The 23,351-nt window shown below is 40.8% G+C and overlaps 1 protein-coding gene across 1 annotated transcript; it reads left to right on the forward strand.

Moving 5' to 3' along the window:
• Nucleotides 1–1,585: 1,585 nt before the first annotated feature.
• SLC15A1 (solute carrier family 15 member 1) lies at nucleotides 1,586–23,351 on the forward strand. Its single transcript, XM_062580544.1, has 22 exons — nucleotides 1,586–1,627; nucleotides 3,111–3,195; nucleotides 3,290–3,431; nucleotides 4,724–4,843; nucleotides 5,513–5,612; nucleotides 5,881–5,971; nucleotides 7,131–7,214; nucleotides 9,021–9,103; nucleotides 10,318–10,404; nucleotides 11,791–11,880; nucleotides 13,451–13,495; nucleotides 13,598–13,630; nucleotides 13,882–13,970; nucleotides 15,809–15,890; nucleotides 17,214–17,339; nucleotides 18,706–18,855; nucleotides 19,260–19,309; nucleotides 19,969–20,076; nucleotides 20,214–20,307; nucleotides 20,764–20,910; nucleotides 21,787–21,894; nucleotides 23,163–23,351. The coding sequence occupies exons 1-22, from the start codon at nucleotides 1,586–1,588 to the stop codon at nucleotides 23,349–23,351; spliced, it is 2,145 nt and encodes a 714-aa protein (XP_062436528.1).

A 23,351-nucleotide genomic window follows, 5' to 3' on the forward strand; every position in this document is an offset into this window, starting at 1 on the left:
TGTCCCTTACCTTGTGGAAGTCCTTCTGGCTTTCTCCTACGCGCGCCTGTTTGTGTATGGCAGCACAAGCCTTCGCACGGCATAGTGCTCAGCCCCGGCTGTGACGCACGCATCTCTGCAAGCTTGGGGCAGCAAGTGAAAAATCCGCCGAGGGCCGCCGTGCTGCTCCGTGAGTGCAGGACATCTCTGGAACGCCCGAAAGCACTAGTGGCTTCAAACAAAAGCCCAGCCTCTATGGAAACTTGTTATGTCACTGGTTACAACACCTGGCACCCTGTTACACAACAAGCTGTTGTGTTGTGACAGCGTAAAACTAGGGAGGTTCGAGAACGCCAAGGAGGACAAAAAAGTTTTAGTGAGGCTTTGTTAAATTCTAGTGGAGATGGGTCCTACCATCCCTAGGCCAGGACTGCTCTGTCCCTGTTGCTGCACAGGTGGATGGACAAGGAGCAGGCTTTCTCCTGCTTCGGATGGGGACAGCCTCTCCTTCCCAGCTGAGTTACACCCATTTCCAGTGGCAGAAACCAGCTGTGCCGTGTGGGTTACTGTTTCGAGGCCTGGCCCACGAGCAGCTGAAATCAAAACCTTTTAGTTATTTCTAATGGGTGCTGAGCTAAACCCTTCATGGTGCACCACAGTCTGTCTCCTGAGGAGTGGTGCCCAGATCCCTCTTTTGACATTTTCCTGCTATCCTGTTTCTTCCCACTGTTCCCAAACAGGACCTCTTTCCTTGTCTAATTTGCAGCATGGTGGCACAAACGTTTGCATGGCATAATGATGGTGTATGAACAGGGCTGTCTGGCATTCATCTGTACAAGCTTCAGTCCACCAAAAGACAAGTCCAGGTCTAGGCTAGTCATCTAGAGTTCCTGGCACCTTCAGCTGAAGGAACAGGCACTTTCAGCAAGTGCTTATCTAATTTGGGATGCATGCATTTGAGCTTTCTTTGGAGATGTCTCTTTCTTCCCGGTAGAGGGTATGAGAAATCAAGGGCAACAAAATCCTATTTAGGCCTCTAACTTTCATTGCTCTAAAGCTAGATGGGTCCCACTTGGAGCTCCTCCTTGGCCAAAGTGAGATTCTTTCAGTGCAGCTCACCTACCAAAGCACAAATGAGACGCGTAGTGTATGTTTGATGCAGCTAATAACCACGATTAGTGCTCTTCAGGCTGCTTCGTCCTCCTCATGCCTGAGTCAGACTAAGTCAGCAGCGCTCTGTCAGCACCACTGTCTTATTTTCATTTCTCCTGCAGTATTCACAAAAAGCTTACTGTAGCACACAGGTTGTCATACACCTAGACTTCTGGGTCATCTTTCCTTAGTGTCCTGTGGTAGTATGTCTTACTCATACATCCAGCAAAGAAATCAAGATATCCCTCAGCCGGTGTGCACTTGCACACTTGCTGTAGTAGATACACTTCAGAGACAGACCTGTGCCAAAGACCCTGGTTTTGCGAATACCCTGGATTAAATCTTGTCATTTTAATGATAGGCAAGCTCTCCTAGAAGCCCTTTAAATCTTGTCATTTTAGTGATAGGCAAGCCCTCCTAGAAGCCCTTTAAATCCACAGGTGAGCTAGTGGTGATGTCGTTCATTAAGACTCTGTCCAGAGTCTCTGCAGGTGATGTGAGCTTTCTGATTTATTCATGTCAGGCAGGGTTTCCCATACAAGGTCTCTTTCCTTTGGACTGGCGAAACTTTCTGAGGTATGGGTTGATCTGGTTCCTGAACCCTCACAACGTGAAGGAAAACAAGGCCATTTTTTTTCTTGTTCACATTTCTTTTAACTTTCATAATTGTTTTACTTCTGATATGTTTTAACCCCCCTCCAGACCAATCCATAAAATATACGTTGCTTTTTTGTTACCTTTCATTTTCATATAGCTGATATACACACTTCTATTTAACCTAAAACACAAAAGCAATTAACATTTAAAAGTCTGCTTGACGTTCTGACACTATATCATGATGACTTCTGATTTCTCAAGTTCTTGTAAGACTGTGTAACTCCTAGTTGAAATAGTTTGCACTCTGATATCCAGATAAAACTATGCTTGTCTAGATTTTCCTTAGAACTTAAAGCAATTTGTATCTGTAAGTTTGCTTCTTTTACATAATGAAATATTTTGTGCTGCCTATATTTAAAAAAAGGTGTTGTAGGGATGACTAATCTTAACAGTTTAGGTGAGTCACTGAAGTGGATGTGAACTGGCATAGCTTCTGAGGCTTACTTAAAATTTTGGGTTTGCAACTTGCAAAATTAAACCCATAAAGGTAAACCATGGAAGATTATATTCAACTTTCATTCCTAATAACTTTGATAGAAATGTTATATTTTCAATCATTTAGAAAAATGGGTGGTGAGAAATTGAACTTCCTATTTCACTAATTATGCAAAAATTGTAACTCATAAGTCCTTTCCTGGCTTTTTTACGATGGCAAGAGCCTTGCCATAACCTGCATTATGGAGACTGTTTGAATGCCTGTCACAACAGCAGAAGGCACAGTACATCCAGCAGTTAAAGCCTGGAAAGTTCGTGTTAGGAGTAAGAAGTCAGTTTTATCAGAGAGTCTGAAGAAACGGAGGATTCTCCATCTAAGAGTATTTGTCAGGATGGGGAACCTTCCTGAGGGACCTGTTTTAATAAAACGCTTGCCTACCCTGGTCAGAGGTATCTAACAATAGCCCTGGACATCTAACCATGGTACATGGTGGGGGTTTGGGTGCGGGGATTTTTGTTTCTTTGTTTGTTGTTGTTATTCGGTAACATTGGCTTTTTGCATATTTTTGGATACCAGTAAAGATTACTCTACTGTTAGGGCCAATGTTCAAATGACCTGAAGGTCAAGCATAGTGTTGCTAAAGATCTCTTGCAAAAGGCGGTTGAGAAGTTCTGTAGGAACAAGGGGAAAACGCAAACTGGTTCTGGACTGAGGTGGATCAGCCTGGTTCCACAGCTCTCTGTGCAGTTTCCTAGCCGCTGAGTTACCCCCTCGCAACGTTTGTACTGAGCTTGCTCAAGCGGTGGGTCACATGTAGCAGTGTTATTTTACCTGTGTGTTTGTTGCATGGCCCTGTCTGAACTCCCGCTGTCACGCTTGCCTTCAGCCAAGCCTCTTTGGCTACCCCATCAGTATCTTCTTCATCGTCATCAATGAGTTCTGCGAGCGGTTCTCCTACTATGGCATGCGAGGTATGTCCCACGTCTTGCCTCTCCTCTCACCTACCGTTGCTTACCCAGCTCCAGTTCTGCTTTCTAACCCGTGGTTTTGTCCTCCACCCTACAGCTGTGCTTGTCTTGTATTTCAAATACTTCCTGCATTGGGATGACAACCTGTCTACGGCCATCTACCACACGTTCGTTGCTCTGTGCTACTTGACGCCAATCCTTGGAGCACTCGTGGCAGACTCTTGGCTGGGAAAATTTAAGTGAGTGCTTACTCCAAAAACAACCCCCAAAACATGAAAGTTCAGTTGAACTCAGTGGTACTTGAACTGCTGCCGCAGGAAAGGATTTAGAACAACCACCTCAGAGCCGGTGCTGGCTACTTCAGAATCATCTGGGGGTTTTTTACCCCCTGCAAAGTTTGAGGTTTTAATTGATTCAGCCCAGAACTGAAACTTCACAAGTTAACAAGTATTACAGCTCTGTTAATCAGCTAACTGCATGAGTCTGCTTTCCAGACATGTGGCGTGTTTTCCTCTCATCTAGATAAAATGGAGGCTGAACTGTAAGGAACGGATGAGCTGTGAAAATGAATAGAAACTGGAGGTTATAATTACATTTGATAGCATCTTTACCCAGTGCAGGTGGTAAATTAATTGGTGAAATATTGTTTTATGTAGTATGAAGAGAGACTTTTAGAATATATTCTAAAATGTTCTGTAATTAATTTCAGTATTGATTTGACAGCTCAGTGGAAAGTTTTACTGAATTGCAGCTGTTTGTTTAAATGATGAATTCTGAATTGCTTTTGTGTGTGCTAGCTGCTCGGAAAAGTAATGCTGGATGAAGTGCTTTAAAATGTAACAAATTATTTCTAATAGCCTGATCTTATTCTCCTTTACTGATGTTTTGCTTCTAATAGTATTTACTTTGCCATAAAAAGCACTATAAAAAGATTTTTATTGAAGGATATGAGTCAGGAGCGTTAGCTGGCTTGTCAAAGGTGTCTCAGAGATCAGAGATGAAGATGGCTCTGGAGTCGAGGTTGGCTGCAGGCTGCATGATCATCTCCCGCTGTGTTGACAGCCTCCGGGAGACCAGATACGCAATCACTGTCAAGTATGCTCTGTGCAGCTGGTCCGATCCGTGTAAGCTCATTGCAAATAGTTTAATATCTTGCAGATTGTCCTTTTATGTATGAACATGCCTGGATGCACGATTGTTCACTTGTTTGGATGGCAGGCTTTAAAAAAATCAAGTAAAAGCCAAAGTACACTTTTACACCAGAGATTTAAATATCTCTCACAGCACACTCATGTCTAGAGATGAACCTTTTTTTCATATTTGCCTTGCTTAATTAAATCAGACTGTCTCAAAATTTTTCTTAAACAAAAAAAAAAAAAAACAGAAATAGTATTGTGACAGAGGTATATGGACAGATTTTTACAGTAGTTTGCAATAAGTTATGAGTCCAGATCTAATGTTTGTGCTCTATACCCTTCTTTATTAAACATAAATGCATGTAAATGTTTTGTATCTCCTTTCTTTGTAACAGGACCATTATTTCCCTGTCCATAGTCTATACAATTGGCCAGGTGATCTTGTCTATAAGCTCCATAAATGACCTGACTGATCACAACCGGGATGGCACTCCTGATCATATTCCAGTGCACGTGTGAGTTGTTTTGTACATGAGTTTTCCAGGTTAACGAAGAGTGGGACAACTTGAACCTTAAATTTATGCTGCTTGAATTATGGCTGTCTTTAAGAAAACTGTCACTCCTGATGCTTATGCGCTCCTAGAAAATCTGCCTTAGGCCAACTTTAATTTATATGATCATTGTTCCTGCATGGCAGTGCGAGATGCGTAGTCATACATAGACCATAGATGGTCATACATGTTCCTGACTACTTATTTCTAAACAGCTTCTTTCTTTCCTCGTATCAACCTGAGACATCTCAGGTAGTGCGTGAAGAACTTAAGCCACTTCACTCGTGTGCGGCAGACGTTAACAAGCACTGATTTCCTTCATTTACTCCCTATGAATCGCTGTGTTGTGATCATACAGTCTGCCAGGCCACAGACACTTCCACGCATCTCTGGCCTCCGTTCTCCCATCCTGATGGCTGTGAGCTGTGATTAATTAAGGCTGATTAACTAAATACGGTTCTTAAAGTGGCAGATATTTTCTTGGCTTTTTCTTACGCGAAGCCAGACTGATGACGCTCAATCTGATGTTAAGGCACGTCCGTTGTTCAATGCTTCTCCTGTTGGCTTGGGCAGTTCTCTGGGCCTGGTATTCATCTAAAGAAATGGAATGATTTTTTTTTCCCTTTGTCCCAGTGCTCTGTCCATTATTGGTTTGATCCTCATTGCACTCGGTACGGGTGGTATCAAACCTTGTGTGTCAGCATTTGGTGGAGATCAGTTTAACGATGATCAGGTAACAATATTTTTCAGATTTTTTTTTTGAATTGTGCGTATATTTTTAGTAATGTTTGACTGTTGTTATACTGTAACAGTAACAATAAATATGTATATACATATTTAGACATGTACATCAATGTAGTACTTCCTGTGTAACCGAAAAAAGGAGCTGGATAACTATTTGTGCATTGAACGGTACAAACCAAGCTGCTGATAGCTTGATCCAGGCGATCGACATGGCTCAAGTTAAGCCTTTCTAAACAGCCTTTCTGTTTTCACTGCAGGAAAAACAAAGATCTAGATTCTTCTCTATCTTTTACTTGTCCATTAATGCTGGAAGTCTCATATCCACTATAGTCACTCCAATTCTCAGAGGTAAGTCTACACACTGGTCTACAAAATGGTGAGTGTTGGTTTGCAGTCCTTTAGGTAGAAACGAAGTGCCTGTACAAGTGTGACAGAGTAACTATATCTTTTTTACTATCACAGCGTTAATTTGTTCTGCTTATAATGAATAGTGTGACTTTGCTCAAAGGAAAGCAGCAGCCTATCGAGCAAAAAGCAAACCAGCTCACTGGTACACATGCGTAAATACGTTCATTTGCAAGCTTATATAGATGGTGTCATAGGGATGTGGTTGGCATGAGTTCGGGGAAGGCTATTCTTCTCAAAAGTAGGGAAACTGTATGAGATCGTTCTGAAACGATCCTAAAGCACCAGACTAGAATTCTGGTCTTTGGGTTTTTTGAAAGCAGCTGGATGGAACAGGCTATACAGATGTATTTTAGATACTTGCTTCATGCAAATTCTATCTTTTCCCAAAATAGAGATGAGCTTATGGAGCAACATGCAGTTTGCTTCTATGCTGATACAGGGTGGAAACTAACTTGGAAAAGTAGTTTGAACCGACAAATTCATCTGAGCAAAACGATAACATTACTTTCTGTAACGGATTGACTAAAAGGCTGATATAACTGGAATCCAGATAAATCAATTAGCTGCAAGCTAATATTTTATTCTAATCAAGTTCTATAACTCTTCTTTTAGAAGAAATATTGAGAAAAGAGACATTTTACTTAGTCCTTTGTTACTTCTCCCTTCTAGTCGTCACATCCATACTTTAAGCATCATTTCAGGATGTTTGTAAAGTTTATAAAAAGACATCACTAGCCACTGGGGGGCATATGAGAGTTTTTTAAACAAGTTACCCTTGTTCATAAATAGGGATAAAAGTCACGTAACTCATCCTAGAAACCTTTGTCATCTAGATCCTTTGTCTCCATGAAGATGCATTTGACCTTTCTAGCAGAATTCTTCTTTCTCCTCAGTGTAAATGTACAAATTCACATAATTTGCCTTCTTAATAATGTAAATGTGTTTGATAACTATTGATAGTTTTGTTTCATTCTATTTATAATGTCTGCAGAGATTTTTCTTTTTCTTGTGTCAACAATGAGTATAATGTATGTAAAATTTGTAAAATACTGGCAGCGCTCACTGGGACTTTTCTCTAAGCTTTCTTTATTTGCTTCAGGTCAAGAATGTGGCATCCATAGCAAACAGCGATGTTACCCACTAGCCTTTGGAGTTCCTGCTGCCCTCATGGCTATTTCACTGAGTAAGTTGAACTGTTTCCATCTTACTGCTTCATGGATACAGAAGTGATTAGAAGATAATGATTCAAGAATGAGAAAATAGTGGGAATCTCTCAGGTATTCAACTCTACCAATACCTGGCTTTTATTCTGCAGTTTTTGACTTGGGAAATTTTTATTTTCTTTAAGGATTAATCTAAAATTGTCACGATTTTACAAGAAGAGACTTCCTTTTCTTCACTGATATCTAAATTACTTAGTGTCACAGGTCATAGCTGTATCCCTGGGGGGGGGGGGGAAATGCATATAGCATTTTCCATTCTGTAATTTTCTTAGTTGGTGGCAATTCTCTTAATGACTTTTGTACAAGATTGCAGAATTGGAGTGGAGGGGAAATGTAAACCAGGGGCAAGAAAACCACTCAGACCCATTTCTTCCAGCCTATAATAGCAAAATACAACACTCACTTAGAAACATGGAACCGGACAGTGAAGTCTTCTCAGGTAGTGTTTGGATGTGCTGTGGAATAAATACCTACCGAGAAATATCCATGCATGATTTTTGCTTGGATTTGCTGTTGTGCTGGAGAAAGTTAACCTGTACTTATTTACTCTGTTTAGGATGTCCTGGTCTTGACATAGCTTTTCTTTCTTTCAATAATTTTGGAAGGACCTCAAAGGCATCTAGTTCATCCCCTGCCTATGAGCCCTGGTCAAGACCGTCCATATCTCTATAATTGCATGCCTAACCTGTGTTTGCGGATTCAGTCTTCCCCAGAATTTGAAAGCAATGTGATCTGCAAAAAGGAGTTGGAGGACAGCACATTGAGCCCGTTTAGCCCCTTGGCAACTCACCCCTGATTTTTTTTGAGGGGCAGGGGAGACATATAAACCATGAACTATGGTTCTGTAATTTGCTTTAATGTCAGTATTGTTGTACAAATTCCTGTTGCTTGGACCGCTTGGCTGTATAAATTAAAGATCCTTTGAAGGTAGTATAAGAGCACAGGGAAAGAGTGGTTTTCAAAATTATCCCTTAGTCTAGGATAGAGTAATTGCCCTTGAGCTGGTGAAAAGTATATGTCATAACAGGATATCAATATTTATCTGTTAAACTCCTGTGTTTTTAGTAGTTGCACTACCGATTCCTCACTGAGCTTTTCAGCTGCAGGACAAAGATGAAAAAACTGTGTGACTGTTAGAAGCAGCCTTTGGGGCTTTTTCCAAACAATGTGGCTGGTGTGCACCACAGCATCCCTCGCGGTCCTACCTGGGAGGCCACCCAAGCCCCATCTTGTCTGTGCACCCAACAAGGTGGCCGGCTGCCATGGGTGTTTGCTTGTGTCACGCTCCACGTGTGGAAGGGTGAGGCCAGGAACATGTTCGGACGTAGGAGTTACAGAAACTTTCCCAAGCCCTACGGTTCATTCAAAGCCTTGCACGCCCCTGCATGATGAGAGCTGCGTTGTCCTGTGCTCTTGAAAAGGAATCTTTAAAGTTGCTCTAATACAGTGTAGCAAGGCCAAACCTAAGGTCCAAAGTGGGCCTTGTTTTGACCATAGGTCAGCTAAACCATCTTGCTCTCCAAGGACAGTGGCCATTTGCCTACATGGCTCCAGGTTTAGTCCTTTGTCTTGAAAAAATAGTGGCAATTTGGTAATATTAATTTGATTTCTTTTATTGTGTAATAACATACCAATAAGCACACTCATTCCTGCTTAGAAAGTTTATTTCTATCTGGATGTAACCCCTTTATTGTTATGATTTGTATACAAAAACTTTTGCTGTTACTTTCAATTAATCCTGAATTGTTTTGTTTTACTCATTGTAGTTGTGTTCGTAATTGGAAGCAGAATGTACAAGAAAGTTCAACCTCAAGGCAATATAATGGTTCAAGTTTCCAAATGCATTGGAGTAAGTAATATTTGTTTTCCTGAAAAGTCTGGCCAGAATTTTCAAAACTGTTTAGTATACTTGCTTGGAACAGAAGTCTTTCATACTACCAGAATTTCTCTTGAAACTTTTTGACTTTTCTTCATATAGAAGGCCTCTAACTGACATCTCCAGATTTATAGATTGCCCTTGTATTTAACTATATGTTTGTATAAATCTGAACCTCTGCACAAAGAAAAAGCAAGATGTCACAATGATGTGTTTAAAAAATAATAATAAAAAAAAACTTCTGGGAACCACCCCCTCCTCATTTGTTTACCTTAATGCAGCTCTATAGGGAGAGAATCGTGCATTGACTTGTGTTTAGGTCATCAGAGTCTGAAGAAGGGAGCTACTAGTATCTCTTATCAGCAAGAATTCATTGCTTAACAAAGAATAGGTTATTTACAATGCAGAGGTACATTGACACCCACTGTATTAGGGAAGCTAGTGGGGTTACATGGCCGGCAATCTGGCAAGGAACCGAGCTCCATCTGTATGAGAAGTGCTGCACTTCCCCAGCGGTGTCTCTCAATTCTGAGCTCAGGCGATTTTTTTCATTAAGGCACTTCTCCATTCTCCAAGCAGATCTGCCAGCACGTTGTAGCCCAGACCATTACTTATCCTCTAAGCACTGTCAAAAACACATCTCTAAATGTGATTTTTGACCATCACTTAGAGCGTGACCCTTAGAGCCCAGTTCTGCTCAGCTCAGCCTGGAACATAAGATTTGCATGCTATCCCATGCAGAGAGTCTGTGAAGCCTTCAGGAGGCTATTTGTGTATATTCAATCTGAAGAAATGAGGAACTGCTATAAAATGCAGCTTCCCATATAATGAAATGCATTCTTACGCCCATTCAGCTCTGAGAAGTTATGTGTACGACATTCTTCCATTTATTGTTACCTGTAGAAGTTGGTCTTAAGTGGACAAGTCTTCAGCAAGTTCCTAAGAGTACTTCATATTGAGAGAGACTTAACTTTTTCTGAGCTGTTTGTTTTACCCAGGCACATGCTTCACCGGATCTGTAGTAGGAGGCCTAGCACGCAATATTCCTTTAGGTGCTTAGAGCAAGTCACCCTGAGCACTCTTCAAGGACTGGAAGCAGGGGCATCATCTTCATAATGACAGAGTGGCTTAGAGCATTACAAATATTTGTAACACTGTTAAACTAAGCTCTGATGGTATTTCTTCAGTTTGCCATCAAAAACCGGTTTCGGCATCGCAGCAAGGAGTTCCCCAAAAGAGAGCACTGGCTGGACTGGGCAAGTGAGAAGTATGATGTGAGTATTACCTGTGAGCACTCCTGCACCCTGATGTTTCTTAACCCCCAGTTTCAGTTTGGTCTGCTCTGGTCCATTCCCTCAAGCTCTAGATAAATAATTCTGTGCCTCTCTCAATCATATAGCAGTTAATGGTCTGGCCAAACGTAACTGCTTCCCTGGGTTGCAGGTTACTATCATAACTCCAGTGGGAGGGCAAAGCTGTGTAGAAGTCAATACTCTGATCAGAGGCTGCAGGGGGAAATTCTGGGGAGCTGAATAAAAGAATCACAGAATCACAGAATCAGTACGGTTGGAAGGGACCTCTGGAGATCATCTAGTCCAACCCCCCTGCTCAGCAGGGTCACCTAGAGCATGGTAGACAGGGCTGCATCCAGGCAGGCCTTGAAGATCTCCAGAGAAGGAGACTCCACAGCCTCTCTGGGCAACCTGTGCCAGTGCTCCGTCACTCTCACCGGGAAGAAATTCCCCCTCACGGTCAGGCGGAGCGTGTGGTTCAGTTTCTGCCCATTGCCTCTTGTCCTGTCACATGGGACAACTGAAAAGAGTTTGTCCCTGTCTGGGAACAACTGGGAACAACAACTTGTGGAACAAGTTCAGGCACCTGTTAATCTTAGGGTTAGTAAAAAAGCAGGTATCATCTCTGGATTCTTATGGTCTTCATCTCAATAAACCAGCCTCAGAACAAACTTCAAACAGAAATGTGCTGATTTAATATGACTGCAGAAGTGAACAACAGGCATGGTGCTGAAGGTCATGGCTACCGCCTACAGCCATAACATTTGTCTTGAGATCAAACTGCAGAATTGTGCTCAAGAAGCTTAGCTTAAGTGGAAAAACACTGCACGCCCCCAGGCCTCAGTGCTGAGTTCAAGCTCCTTATCATGGCTGTGAAAGCCTCGTGTCCCTTAGCTCCCAGCCAGGTCCTGTGCTTCCTTGCCTCCTACACACTCTGCCCTACTGTCAGCAGCAGCACAAATCTTGGTCTATCTTTCTTTTTGGTCTATACGCATTCTTCATGTATGAGATGCATCTCCAACTTCTCGGTGTTCAGATGCCTCCAAAATTTAGTTTTGCCCAAACACATCTGAAGCAACGCTAACCGCAGAACAAAAGCTCATGTTGCTTGCAGAGTATATACACCAAGAAACATGGGTCTCTGTTATAAAGGTCATCTTTCACCAGCAATCTTTCCCACACCCATAAGCAGACCTTGGGCTTCTTAACAGAAATCAGCAGAAGTACCTACAACATACAAAGTTCAGGACAGGGATAAATAATTTGTGATCAGATCTTGGGTCTTCACCTGTTGCTGTGCTATGAAAAGCAGCCTGTAACAAGGTGTCTGGTTGACTGATTCCCTTTTATAATTCTTACTCATTACAGAAACGACTTATCACTCAGACTAAGATGGTATTGAAGGTGCTTTTCCTTTACATTCCTCTCCCCATGTTCTGGGCACTCTTTGACCAACAGGTAAATTCTTTAAACTATTTATAATGCAAACTGGTTCTTACCCTGAGTCAGTGTTAATACAGAATGTAGCTACTGAACAAATTTTTCTTTCCTCCTGGGTGCTGAACACAACTTTTGAAGGTTAAAATGTAGATTTTTCTTTAGCACACTTAAAAAAAAACCCGCACCCTTTCATCAAATAGGTTGTACAGTGCACAAAAAAGATTAAGGGGAAACCCTGCCCTGTATCTCCTCGTTTTTTGTGGGCAGAAAGAGGTAGCCTTAGGAGGCTGTAAAAGCCTGGTTCTAACTAGGATTTGGGTAGAGGTTAGGGTATATGGCTCTAAATCTGCCCTCCAGCATGCAAGGGCACTACGCAGTGCTTCAGAGGGGCCAGGTGGTTCTGTGGCCCCAGAATAGCCTGAGGAAGTTCATTTTACCTCACCACCTCCAGGACTGATTCAGTGACTCTGAAGTCTCTCCAAATTCTGTATCAACCAGGAGTGAGAGGATGAAACAGTATTTTAAAGCTTTCTTAGGTCCAGCTCCTCCCTTGCTGGCAAAAGTGAGATGTGGTGCAAAGCACAAAAGTTTTGGAGAATCAGGGATGAAATGAGCTCGGCGCCAGTCCACTTAATCACTCAGATCTGTTAGGAATACCCCAGACCTTCACGCACAAGTCTCTAATTCCCGCGGACCTTGTTTGGACAGCAGAGTGCTCAGCACTCGTGCAGGCCAGCTTTTGTGCTGAAGTACTGGAGTGCGACCAGCGGTGGGTATCCGACAGAACCAGAGTTGGGAAGCTTTAGCTGTGACAGAGGGTATGGTGAGTCCGTGTTAACATGCACATTCCCTGGGCCGTGCTTCTCTTTCGCAGCGGTTATGAGTGTGACCTGTTAAATGTGAGTGTTCCTGCTGTGAAAATCTGAATTAAAAGGTCTGCGCAAACCATCACATCCCATGACATGATGTATCACAGGTGCTTATGTGAAGTGGTACAGGAGCACGGTGGTTAAAGGCTCCTTCCACAGATGCAGGGGTGTGAGCTCCTATTTTAGTCTGGGCTCAAGGGGAAAGTCACCCACACTTGACTCCACTGCAGGCAGGTTTTCTGACTGGACAAGTCAGAGGGTCCCATGAGGGTCCCATCCTGGCTCTGCAGCTGTCTGCCGTAAGGATGGGTGCACCATGGCCACGAGCTGCTCAGGCTTGGGCAGTGAGCACCAAGACGCTGGGGTGGCCCCTGTGCTCGGTGCAGCAGGTCTCTGTGCGTGCTCTGTAGCTAGTTTCATATAGCGACAGCTAAATCCTGGGAATCACAGTTAGACTCTGAGCACAGCGTTTCTTTGCTGTTTCCTTTTCCAAGTTTTATCTTTTGCTCCTACTTCATAAAGTTAGTAAATAAAATGTGCCATAAAAATTGTTTTGTTTAAATGTGTACTTGGCAGAGTAAGAGAATACTCGTTCCGTACTTTTTTTTTTTTATTATTATATTGCATGCCTTTCCCAACCCTTTCCTTCTGAAGTTCCTTCTGAATTGTTTTCATAAGGCTGTTTTACTGTGGCATTTAACATTCTTTCTTTCATAAAGGGATCAAGATGGACACTGCAAGCAACAACAATGGATGGGAATTTTGTAAGCTACTTTTTATTGTTTTTCTTAATTAACATTTGCTTTTCATTTAAATTGTAATTGTTTTCATAATATTAAAACTTATTCATCTTTATTTTTCACCAGGGAGCTATTCAGATTCAGCCAGACCAAATGCAGGTATGTAATCATCTGTCTGACACTAAGTACTCCCTATGGATAGTACATATATAAACACATATATGTATGTATGTGTGTGTGCGTATGCATATATAAAACATGCTTCAACATATGACATACATATATGCATAAACATACGTGTGTGTGTATGCAGACATGCATATATATATATATATTCATTTTTTAATTGCCCTTCTTAAAAAGGGACTTTGAAAATTGTTTAATTTTTCCTTTTTATGTTCTGTTCACAGACTGTGAATCCAATCTTGATTATTGTCATGGTCCCAGTTGTAGACGCTGTGATTTATCCTTTAATTAAAAAATGCAGGATCAATTTTACGTAAGTTGATATACTTACCAATTTCAAAAGAGGCTCACACTAGTAGTTTCTTTAAACTCCTCTTCTGGCCCTAATGCAACAAGAGCAAGAATTCAGCAAAGCAGAAAATAGAGGTGTAGCTATATTACATGTGGGATTGATTTTATTATTATTGTTGTTGTTATTTTAATAAGTTAGAGCCCTTGAAGTTATACATACAAGCACCACAGGCTAGAGGAGGAGAATCTGATTACGAAGGATCAGTGTCACCTTCTTTCAAGTTAAGGGCAATTTTTTTTTTCTACAGGATGCTATATACTGTTAGTCTGCCTCTTCCATACCCTATCACCACCAAAGTCTTACAAAAAGTAGAAATACACATCTTTAATATGCTTTAACATGTAATATCTCTCTTTGGCTTATAAATACCTGAGAGCAGATAAATTGCCTCTTCAATCCTGCAAGAAGTTTGGCCCACTAAACACTTCCGTGTGGAGTTTTAGAGGACATCACTCCAACTCTTAACATTGGAATGAAGTGGCTAGCATATGCAAGCTGAAGAGGCTCACCAGGTTCAACGAGAGAAAGCAGAAGCTGTTTGCTTTGTCTAGACTTGCATTAACACAAGCAAAGGATTTTTTTGGACTTGGCTTATCTTGCGTGAGCTCTGGGTTTGGGGTAGACCTGTTACAAGGCTGGCTGAGGCCTCCAGCTGCTGCTCCCTAGCTTTTTCACAGAATCATAGAATCAGTAAGGTTGGAAGGGACCTCTGGAGATCATCTAGTCCAACCCCCCTGCTCAGCAGGGTCACCTAGAGCATGTTAGACAGGGCTGCATCCAGGCAGGCCTTGAAGATCTCCAGAGAAGGAGACTCCACAACCTCTCTGGGCAACCTGTGCCAGTGCTCCGTCACTCTCACCGGGAAGAAATTCCCCCTCACCTTCAGGCGGAACTTCCTGTGGTTCAGTTTCTGCCCATTTCTTCTTGTCCTGTCACATGGGACAACTGAAAAGAGTTTGTCCTCATCCCCCTGACACCCTCCCTTCAGGTACTTGTACACATTTTTCCTCAGTATCCCTAAAATATAAGCTTTTTCATTAGCTTATGGTTGGGTTATTCCTGACTTTCTTTGCTCCTGTAACAAAGTTGGCTCTATCATCAAGTAAACCAATATAAAGAGAAACGTGCAGACACATTTCTTGGAACAATTTTTATAAAGGTGAGATGCAATATCCTTTTACCATCTAGTTATGAAAAACTTGGTGTGGTGTGTGCTATACTGCAAACAAATACTGTTCTTTGTTTGCAGACTTTCTGCATCTGTCAGTTGATGCCATAAATAAAATACTTGCCTTAAGTTTACCTCTATCTCTCTTTACATGAGTGAGGTAGTGTCTCAACTCAATCTATTTCCCTGACTCTTTTTTCAATTCAGCATTATTTTGATTTAAGCATACCTGTATAGACATAAAAATTTGTTATCCTTTTGTACAGCGCATAAGTTTTTGTCTCTTTATTGTTTTGAAGCTAAAAACCATACTGGATTGTTTGCAAATATACACACTCAATAACAATTTTATTTATACAGTGGTTAACCTTAGGAAAGAGCCCTGCAAATGCTAGTAACACGTTAAAATGTTGCAGGCACTTTAGATTTTCCAAGAGTGTAACTATGAATTAACACTGAGAGCAACCTTGCCTTGCAGAATACTTTCTGTAACAACATCAGACTTTCAGATGGTGATAAAGCATTAGCTGTGGTCATGTTAATGTTCCTTACAATGGAAGGAGAAACTAACAGCTGAAGCTCTGAATTAATATTTCTCCTAAAACTCATTTGTGTTTTGTTGCTCTCCTAGGCCACTGAGGAAGATCACTGTTGGCATGTTCCTTGCATCTTTGGCTTTTGTCGCTGCTGCCCTTGTGCAAGTGCAAATAGATGTAAGTTCAGCCACATGCAACTAAATAGGGGTATTAAAGTTTAGTTGTTAATACATAGCAGATTGTTTAATGTGGAAATGAGCCAAATAACGTTTATAAAAGACTTGTGAATCATAAACCAAGCATGTGAATGCAGAGAGGTAGAGGGAGGGAGAATATTAAAGCATATTGCAATACAGTGTGATCAGCATATGAAAATTATCAGCTATGAGCACAATCCTGCTAAACATCTTATGTGTCATTAGTATAACTTACATGTCTAAAAGCAACCTTGGGTTTTTAACTGAGGTTTAAAGCTGAAAATCAGAGACCTGGTTGATCTGCCAGCTTTGCATCTCTGATCTTTCCTAATGTTTAGACTGAAGATGGAGTGTGTCAGGCCACGGTCAGGAAGTTGTCACACATGACAAGCAAAGAAACATACCTGTTTAAGGGAGGATTCATTACATGTAACTCTTCTTGGCTCAAAGGGAAGTATAATGCCTGAACTAGATCTAGGTTTCTCAGATAGTTGGGGAGTCATAGGCACCTCCGTCACATCCCAAGATCTGAATTGTCATCCAGAGGTGCCTGTCTGTCTTCATTGAGACAAGATGCTCAACCCTTAAATAGCTTGGGTTAGGAATCAGGTGAAATCAGGTGAAAGCTGTGCATAGACATACTGGCACCGGGCACAAGCCTCTCTCAACCTGGTGAATCCCCAGATAGTTGTGCAGGTATCTTCTGCAGAAACAGAAAAATGGATCTGTGTTTCTGATGTGATATACCTTAAGTGATTGAAAAGGACAAAAGCACCGGATGTAAGAAAGCTGAGGCAGAATTAAAATACATATGACTCTTGCAGCAAGAGCAGGCGCTATTTATTGCTAGATCAGGTAGAAAGTGGAGTCTCCAGGTTAAATTCAGTTTTGCCTTGACTGATACAGAGTTCCTTTTTGCACTGGGTAGTGCCCCTATGTGCTTGTGTCCCATTCAGCAACACCAGTACTAGGAAAATGGGAGTCAAAACACGGTAAAAAAAAATTTAGAAGCCCAGACTGCTGTAGGCTGTGGGGAAAGCCCATGGACTGAGTTCCAGAGGGGCCATGATCGTCACAGCGTGCCACAAGAGGTGAGCAGATAGGAATCAAACCTGGCCATGGATGTGGTGTTGGGGATAAGGGGTTTCCTTCCATGCAGAAAGCAGTAAGGCACCTTGTGGTACTAGTGACTAAACCCTTCGCACCCCTGTGGCTGATCATCGCAGATCATCAGGCAAGCGGTGATCTTCCTTTTCCACGTGACCTGGAATAGAGCACTGATTTCACTTTTTCTATCCAACAGAAAACTCTTCCTGTTTTCCCTGCAGCTGGGCAAACCCAAATCAAAGTAGTAAATCTGGGTTCTGTTGATGCAACAGTAAAGTTTGAACCTGGGCTTCAGAGTGTGCCTGTAGCACCTCAGATGGAGGTAAGTGACGGAGCGGGAGAAAAGTCAGACAAAAAATTTCGGTGGAGCGCATCAAAGCCGTTCTTGACTAATAGTTCAGAATTGATCCTTTCCTAGTTCCCCTCCCCTCCCTGAGTTATTACAAAAAATACACAGTGGCTGAAGAAATAGAAACTATTTCAAAATTCTAAATAATACTAATATGTCTTAGGGCAGAAGTGTGTCTTTTCAAAGAAGCTTTTTAAAAAACTTAAATGATTTTCAATTAAATAAAAACCCTTCACTTTTGCAAGAAAGATGCTATTTTTTAACAGCAAGAACACCCTTTAATGCAAAGAACATCACCTTCAGCTCTAGTAAATCACTGTTGTTATTGAGTTCTAGTCAGTTACTGTTGTTATTGTAAGTAATCACATATTTGAACAGGAAGGTTTTTCTGTGGTTATGTAGCGTATCAAGTTTCAGGTTTTGCCATCGAAGAAGCGGTGCAGGCTCTATTACGCCACAGTCTTGATTGCTAGCCCTAACGGCAGCAAAATGCAGTGGAGCTGATGCTCAGTATTAAAAATGAGCGTAAGGGAGCCCAGCAACGGAGGTGTGTTGTCTGGCAGCAGTCAGTCCTAACCTTGTCGCTCCGTATGTGGAGAGAGACCCTCTTCTAGCCCATTTCCAAGATTTTCCTCACATAGAAACTAAGGTGTGGGGAAAAGATAAGAGTGCCCAATGTATATCCTGATGTGAATATAACCATGGTGCACATCCAAAAATGAAGGATGTAAAATGCTCTGCTGCCTGTTACAGACTTCTTACGATCCAGATATTTTGAATTTTCTGTCCATCTATACATCATAAAAATATTCTTAAATACTACATAAACATACTTATTAATGTTTTAAGTACTTTTTACTAATGAAATGTATTTACAATATTTAAGACATCCCAGTAACAGTCACTTCTATTGTGCTGAAGCCACAAAGCTGCAGTTTGGATTTGCAGCTCTCTTGGGAGGTGTTGCCGTTTGTGAAATGCTGCCTCCTAATCTGGGCTTGTACTGTCTCTGTAGTTAAACAGAATTTTACTCTGCAGTGGTGATAAGTCTCACTTGTCTGGCCAATTCACGTGCACACAGGAAAAAGTAACAACTCTTCCCATAATGCTTGTAGGAAGCTCATGCTATTTTGAAGTTTGTGTAAAGGAAGAAAATAATTGAATATTGATATAAAAAATAGCAAAAACGGAAATTGAGATGCATGTGATCTCTGGCACCTCAGAAATAAGATTTTAGGAAACTTCTGAGCCACTGAGTCTGTAAAGTTCCCTCAAAGGTATAGACAAGCCTATAGCTGGATGGAAATTCACAGCAATTCTGTTTTTTTTTTCTTTGTAGACAGGCTACATGACATTTGAGTCTTCTGAGCTAAATTTATATACTGTAACCTTTGGAAATCAAACTGTAAATCATGTGGTCAGCTCACTAGAGAGAAACCGTCATACTCTTGCAGTTAAAAATGTTGGAATGACCATTGAAGCTAAACTGGTAAGTCTGTTTAAATCCTAGGAACATGTCAATCTCTTATCAACCATCTTGCCCAAACATAGACTGTGTGAAGCTGAGGAGTAGCTCTGGGTAGATTTTCTTTTGCTTTGTTTTCTGTTTTTTTCCCACTACCTGAGGAAAACCACGCTGGTGAAACTGGAGAGCTTTAGAGAACAAGACAGGATGGGGTGGAAAAACTGTTCAACTTAGTATTTAACTTAAACCTTGGAGAAAGAGTCACTGTGGTCTTATTACAGCATTTTTTTGGCAAAAGTGTCTTAGCGAGAATCTAAAATGAGGTCTGGAGTCTTGTTCGCTATTTTTCTCATTGTATATATAATATTGTACGCTTAGGCTGTTCACTGGTGCCAACAAAATATCTGTATACTTGTCTCTTCCATCAGCTGCTTGACAATATCACATCAAAACCAGAAGAAGGAAATAATCTCATCAGGTAGAAACTTTTGGTTTTTGTTTTTTGGGTTTTTTTCCCTTTGCCCCGTCCTAAATCTTACAGTGGTATGACTGTCTCTTCAGTCTCCCTCTTTGGTGGACTCTTCTTGTTTAACCTCATTTTCTTCAGCAGGGAATGTCCAGTTACTGGACACATCATTCAGATATGTAGGGAAGTAGGAACTTCCAGGCCATGATTCATCTGGCCTATCTAGTGTATCTACCTTTGGTATAAATTAGCTAAACCTTGAAAAATGCATATTTTGTTGCGTGTCTACACTCTTTATTTGTAGACAACAAACACAGATATATATATCTATACCCAAAATGAAACATGAGGTAAGAGGTTTTCTACTTCTTTTCTTGGGGGAAGTTGTGCATCTTCCACTTGCAGATGTTTGTTACTGCTGAAATAATGGCTTATTTCTGACATGATCCTGAGCAAGTAGTGGGATGATGTGGCTAATGCGAAAATCAAAACTCCATGCATATGCTTTAATGGAATTAGAGATCTTTCAAAAATATCAGTTGATAAAAATGAATGGGAAAGATTTAATACCTGTTGGGCTGCCAGTATGTAAGATAAAGAATATAGCTTTTACTTCTAATGTTTTATGAAATACTAAATAAAATATGTATGACTGTTGTTACATTTTGAAGATTTATAAACAATATGACTCAGACAGTCAACATCACTATGGATAGCACTCACTTTGGACCCCTGGAACCTCTTTCTGCCAGTAATTATGAAGCCTTCACCAGAGGAAGGTGAGCACTTCCTTGCTTTAACCTACACCCTTAAAGAAATAGACATATTTGTCCTTGGGAAAAGGACACTGCACTTTTAGTTTTATATAATATACACACATGTTCTATATTTGTGGACTGAACTTTCTTCTCTTCAGTAAAGTTATTACTGGGCATACGGGTTCATCTTCTTGTGAAATCGCCTCAAAGACATTTGGATTTGGCAGTGCCTATACAATTATAATTAATGAGGTGAGTGCCAGTGCTATTGGTCAGTACAGAACTACTTTCATGTTAACGTTTTCTTTGAGTTTTAAGAAAAGAATATTGCACAACTATCGCTCTTGTCCTTAATAAGATACATGAAAATTCTGTCACATGTACAAACTGTCTGAAGACGAAAACTTCATTAACTATACAAATAATGATAGATGTGATAGTGATATAATGTAAGACTTCATGACTAATTGCTTTAAATCTTTAGCCTTTCTTGACACTAAGGATTTACATGAATTCTGCTACCAAGTCATCAGTACTTTTAAACTCAGTTTGTCATGTTCGTATGCAATATTGATCATTTTTTACTTTTCTAGAAATGTTGTATGTGTACATATGATTATATAAATGATATAAAACTGTTTAGAATACTCTTAGAGTACAGATTTTTTTTCACTTTCTAATGTGCCATTTTAATGACCACTGTTACAGTGTTCTGGAAGCTCATTAACGGCAATATATGTTGAAGATATCCCACCGAATACAATCCACATGGCTTGGCAAATCCCTCAGTATTTCCTTATTACATGTGGTGAAGTAGTTTTCTCTGTCACTGGACTGGAGTTTTCATACTCACAGGTAGGTTTTGCTCTTCAAAGGTCTCATTGCGTTAAGAGTCCTGAGTTAATCCTGTACAAAGGAAACTATCTTCTGTGATTTATTATTCCTTACATGGTAATTCCATGTTGCTGCTTTGAACCGTGGTGCTCTTATAGCCCCTTGGCAGGAACATAGGCTGGTACGAATTGGCTAGTTTCACTGGCATTTATTGTGTCTTCCATGGAGCAATGCTAAATTACACCGAATCATTTGAAGACATGGCCTCTAGCCCTCAAGTCACCTGCTCACACAAATGATTTTCCACTGGAAATAGGTGGAACTGTACTTCTGCTGTATGATCAAATTGGAGTGCCAACATATGTAATGTGCTAGTACTTGTTCATTTTATCTCCACATCAAGATCGCATCAGTTTAACTCAGTTTTCTTCCCATATTGCCTTTCGCAGAAGTTTAATCGTACACTTTTAATAACTTTTTCTTCTGATTTTTCAGTTTGTCTTATTAGCAGTACATGTCTCTTCCTTTAACTCCTGAGTCTATATACTAGAGAGGTTGGAACATTGTAAGATGTAGCTTGCACAACTGTGGTGCACTCAGGTTTCTTCGTTTAGTGTGTACCATGAGCCAGAGTCAGGTGTAAAACGTGCATGTTAGTTCCTTGTGCAAGTCAGCAAGCACAATGTAAACAGTGTTATAGCCAGCGCTGGAAATCTCTTGCTCTTCAAAGCCTTGGCCTATATAGGTCTCTAACAATTTTTTAAAAATCTGCCCTGCCTCATAATGTTTGTTACACTATTAAAAATGTTGTAAACCTCAGAATAAACGATAAAGCCTGAGTTAGTTATTTCTTTTGAATGCAGTGTTTGACTAACGCTAAGTCCCTTATTTCCATAGGCCCCATCTAATATGAAGGCAGTGCTGCAGGCAGGATGGCTGCTCACGGTGGCTGTCGGTAACATTATTGTCCTAATCGTGGCCGGAGCATCCAAACTCAGTGAGCAGGTAAGTGCCCAGGCCACCAGCACGCTGCTGTTTTGCATAATGAGAAAGCAGCTCTGGTACAGAGGAGAGTCATCACGGATAAACCTCAAAAATCATAACTTTTGTCCATCTGCTACTAAAGTGGAATTTGTGCTTATAGTTGGCCTCATGAGATTAAAGTGTTGGCTAGAACAGGGTACCAGTCAGATGTAGAATTAGTGTTTTACTGAACAACTCCATTGGAGCATGTAAATAACTCAGGCATGAAACTGAATAATCTATTTGGATGAAAATTAGTGCTGAAGGTTGTGACAGAGTGGGAACTTGCCATTTGGAGCCTCATCTAAAGAGTCTGCTGGACTTCTTCCCTGTGTTTCTCCCTCTGCCCTCCAAAAAAAAACCCTTTAAACAACATTAACAAATACTTCTTCAACAAGAGTTGAAGAGTTTATCTATTGCTTGTCATTCCTAACTCTTGCTTGGTCTGATGCCTTCTCTTGCAAGTAGTAGTTTCTGGTGTCTCTACAATAAATTGCTTCGTGTGGTGCGGAAAGGTGCAGAGTTCAGAACTTGAGCCTGGACAAGTGGGATTAAAATTTGCTAAAGTGTTTCCCACCAATGAACCTGCATCTCTGTTCCTCAGCCTTGCCAATCCCTTCTTTCTGCTGTCTCCACTGATTTCAAACCTCACACCTCAGTGTATGAAGATAGTCAAGATGACTTGAACAAGATTTCCTCAGACTATTTGTTACACTCACCAATGAATCAAAAGGGATGATACTTGAGAGACAAGAGAACCCATCTTTGAAATAGGTCTGATACTCCTGATGTCTGCTAGATTAATCAACAAGAGCATAAAAAATAGCAGTTAAAACTTTTCAGATGGACAGAGCAGTTTGAAACTACAGTTTCTAGTCTTACTCTCTGCCCAGATTTGCTATCAGTAAAAGCCTTTACCACTACATTAGTGGAAGTGAGATCACTGCTTGCTTCTTTTAAAATGAGATTATCTTGCTCTAGGAGGAATTGAGTTTCCTCTTCAGTCTTTCAGTACCATTCCTACACTTCCAGGAAGATAACTGTAGAACTCTTCAGCATTCACAGGACTTTTCTTGCTTTTCAGCCTCATACTTAGTCCCTTTTTAAACTGTACAGTATTTGTATGTGCTCGCAGTTCCACATTTTAATTAACTCAACTTCTTGTGAACAGTGAAATGATGCAACTCCTTAGAGGAAAGGCTATTGATCGCTAAACTATGCTCTTTTTTCTTTTTTTATTTTCTCTTTAGTGGGCAGAATATGTGCTATTTGCTGCCTTGCTGTTGGTGGTTTGCATTATTTTTGCTGTCATGGCTTATTTTTATACCTATGTTGATCCAAATGAGATTGAAGCCCAGCTTGATGAGGATGAGAAGAAACAAGCCAAAAGGGATAAAGACCTTCTTGAAAAGGAAGCTGAAGCTGTCTCTCAGATGTAA

Source organism: Rhea pennata, chromosome 1, assembly GCF_028389875.1.
Source record: "Rhea pennata isolate bPtePen1 chromosome 1, bPtePen1.pri, whole genome shotgun sequence".
In the NCBI taxonomy this organism is placed as follows: Eukaryota; Metazoa; Chordata; class Aves; order Rheiformes; family Rheidae; genus Rhea; species Rhea pennata.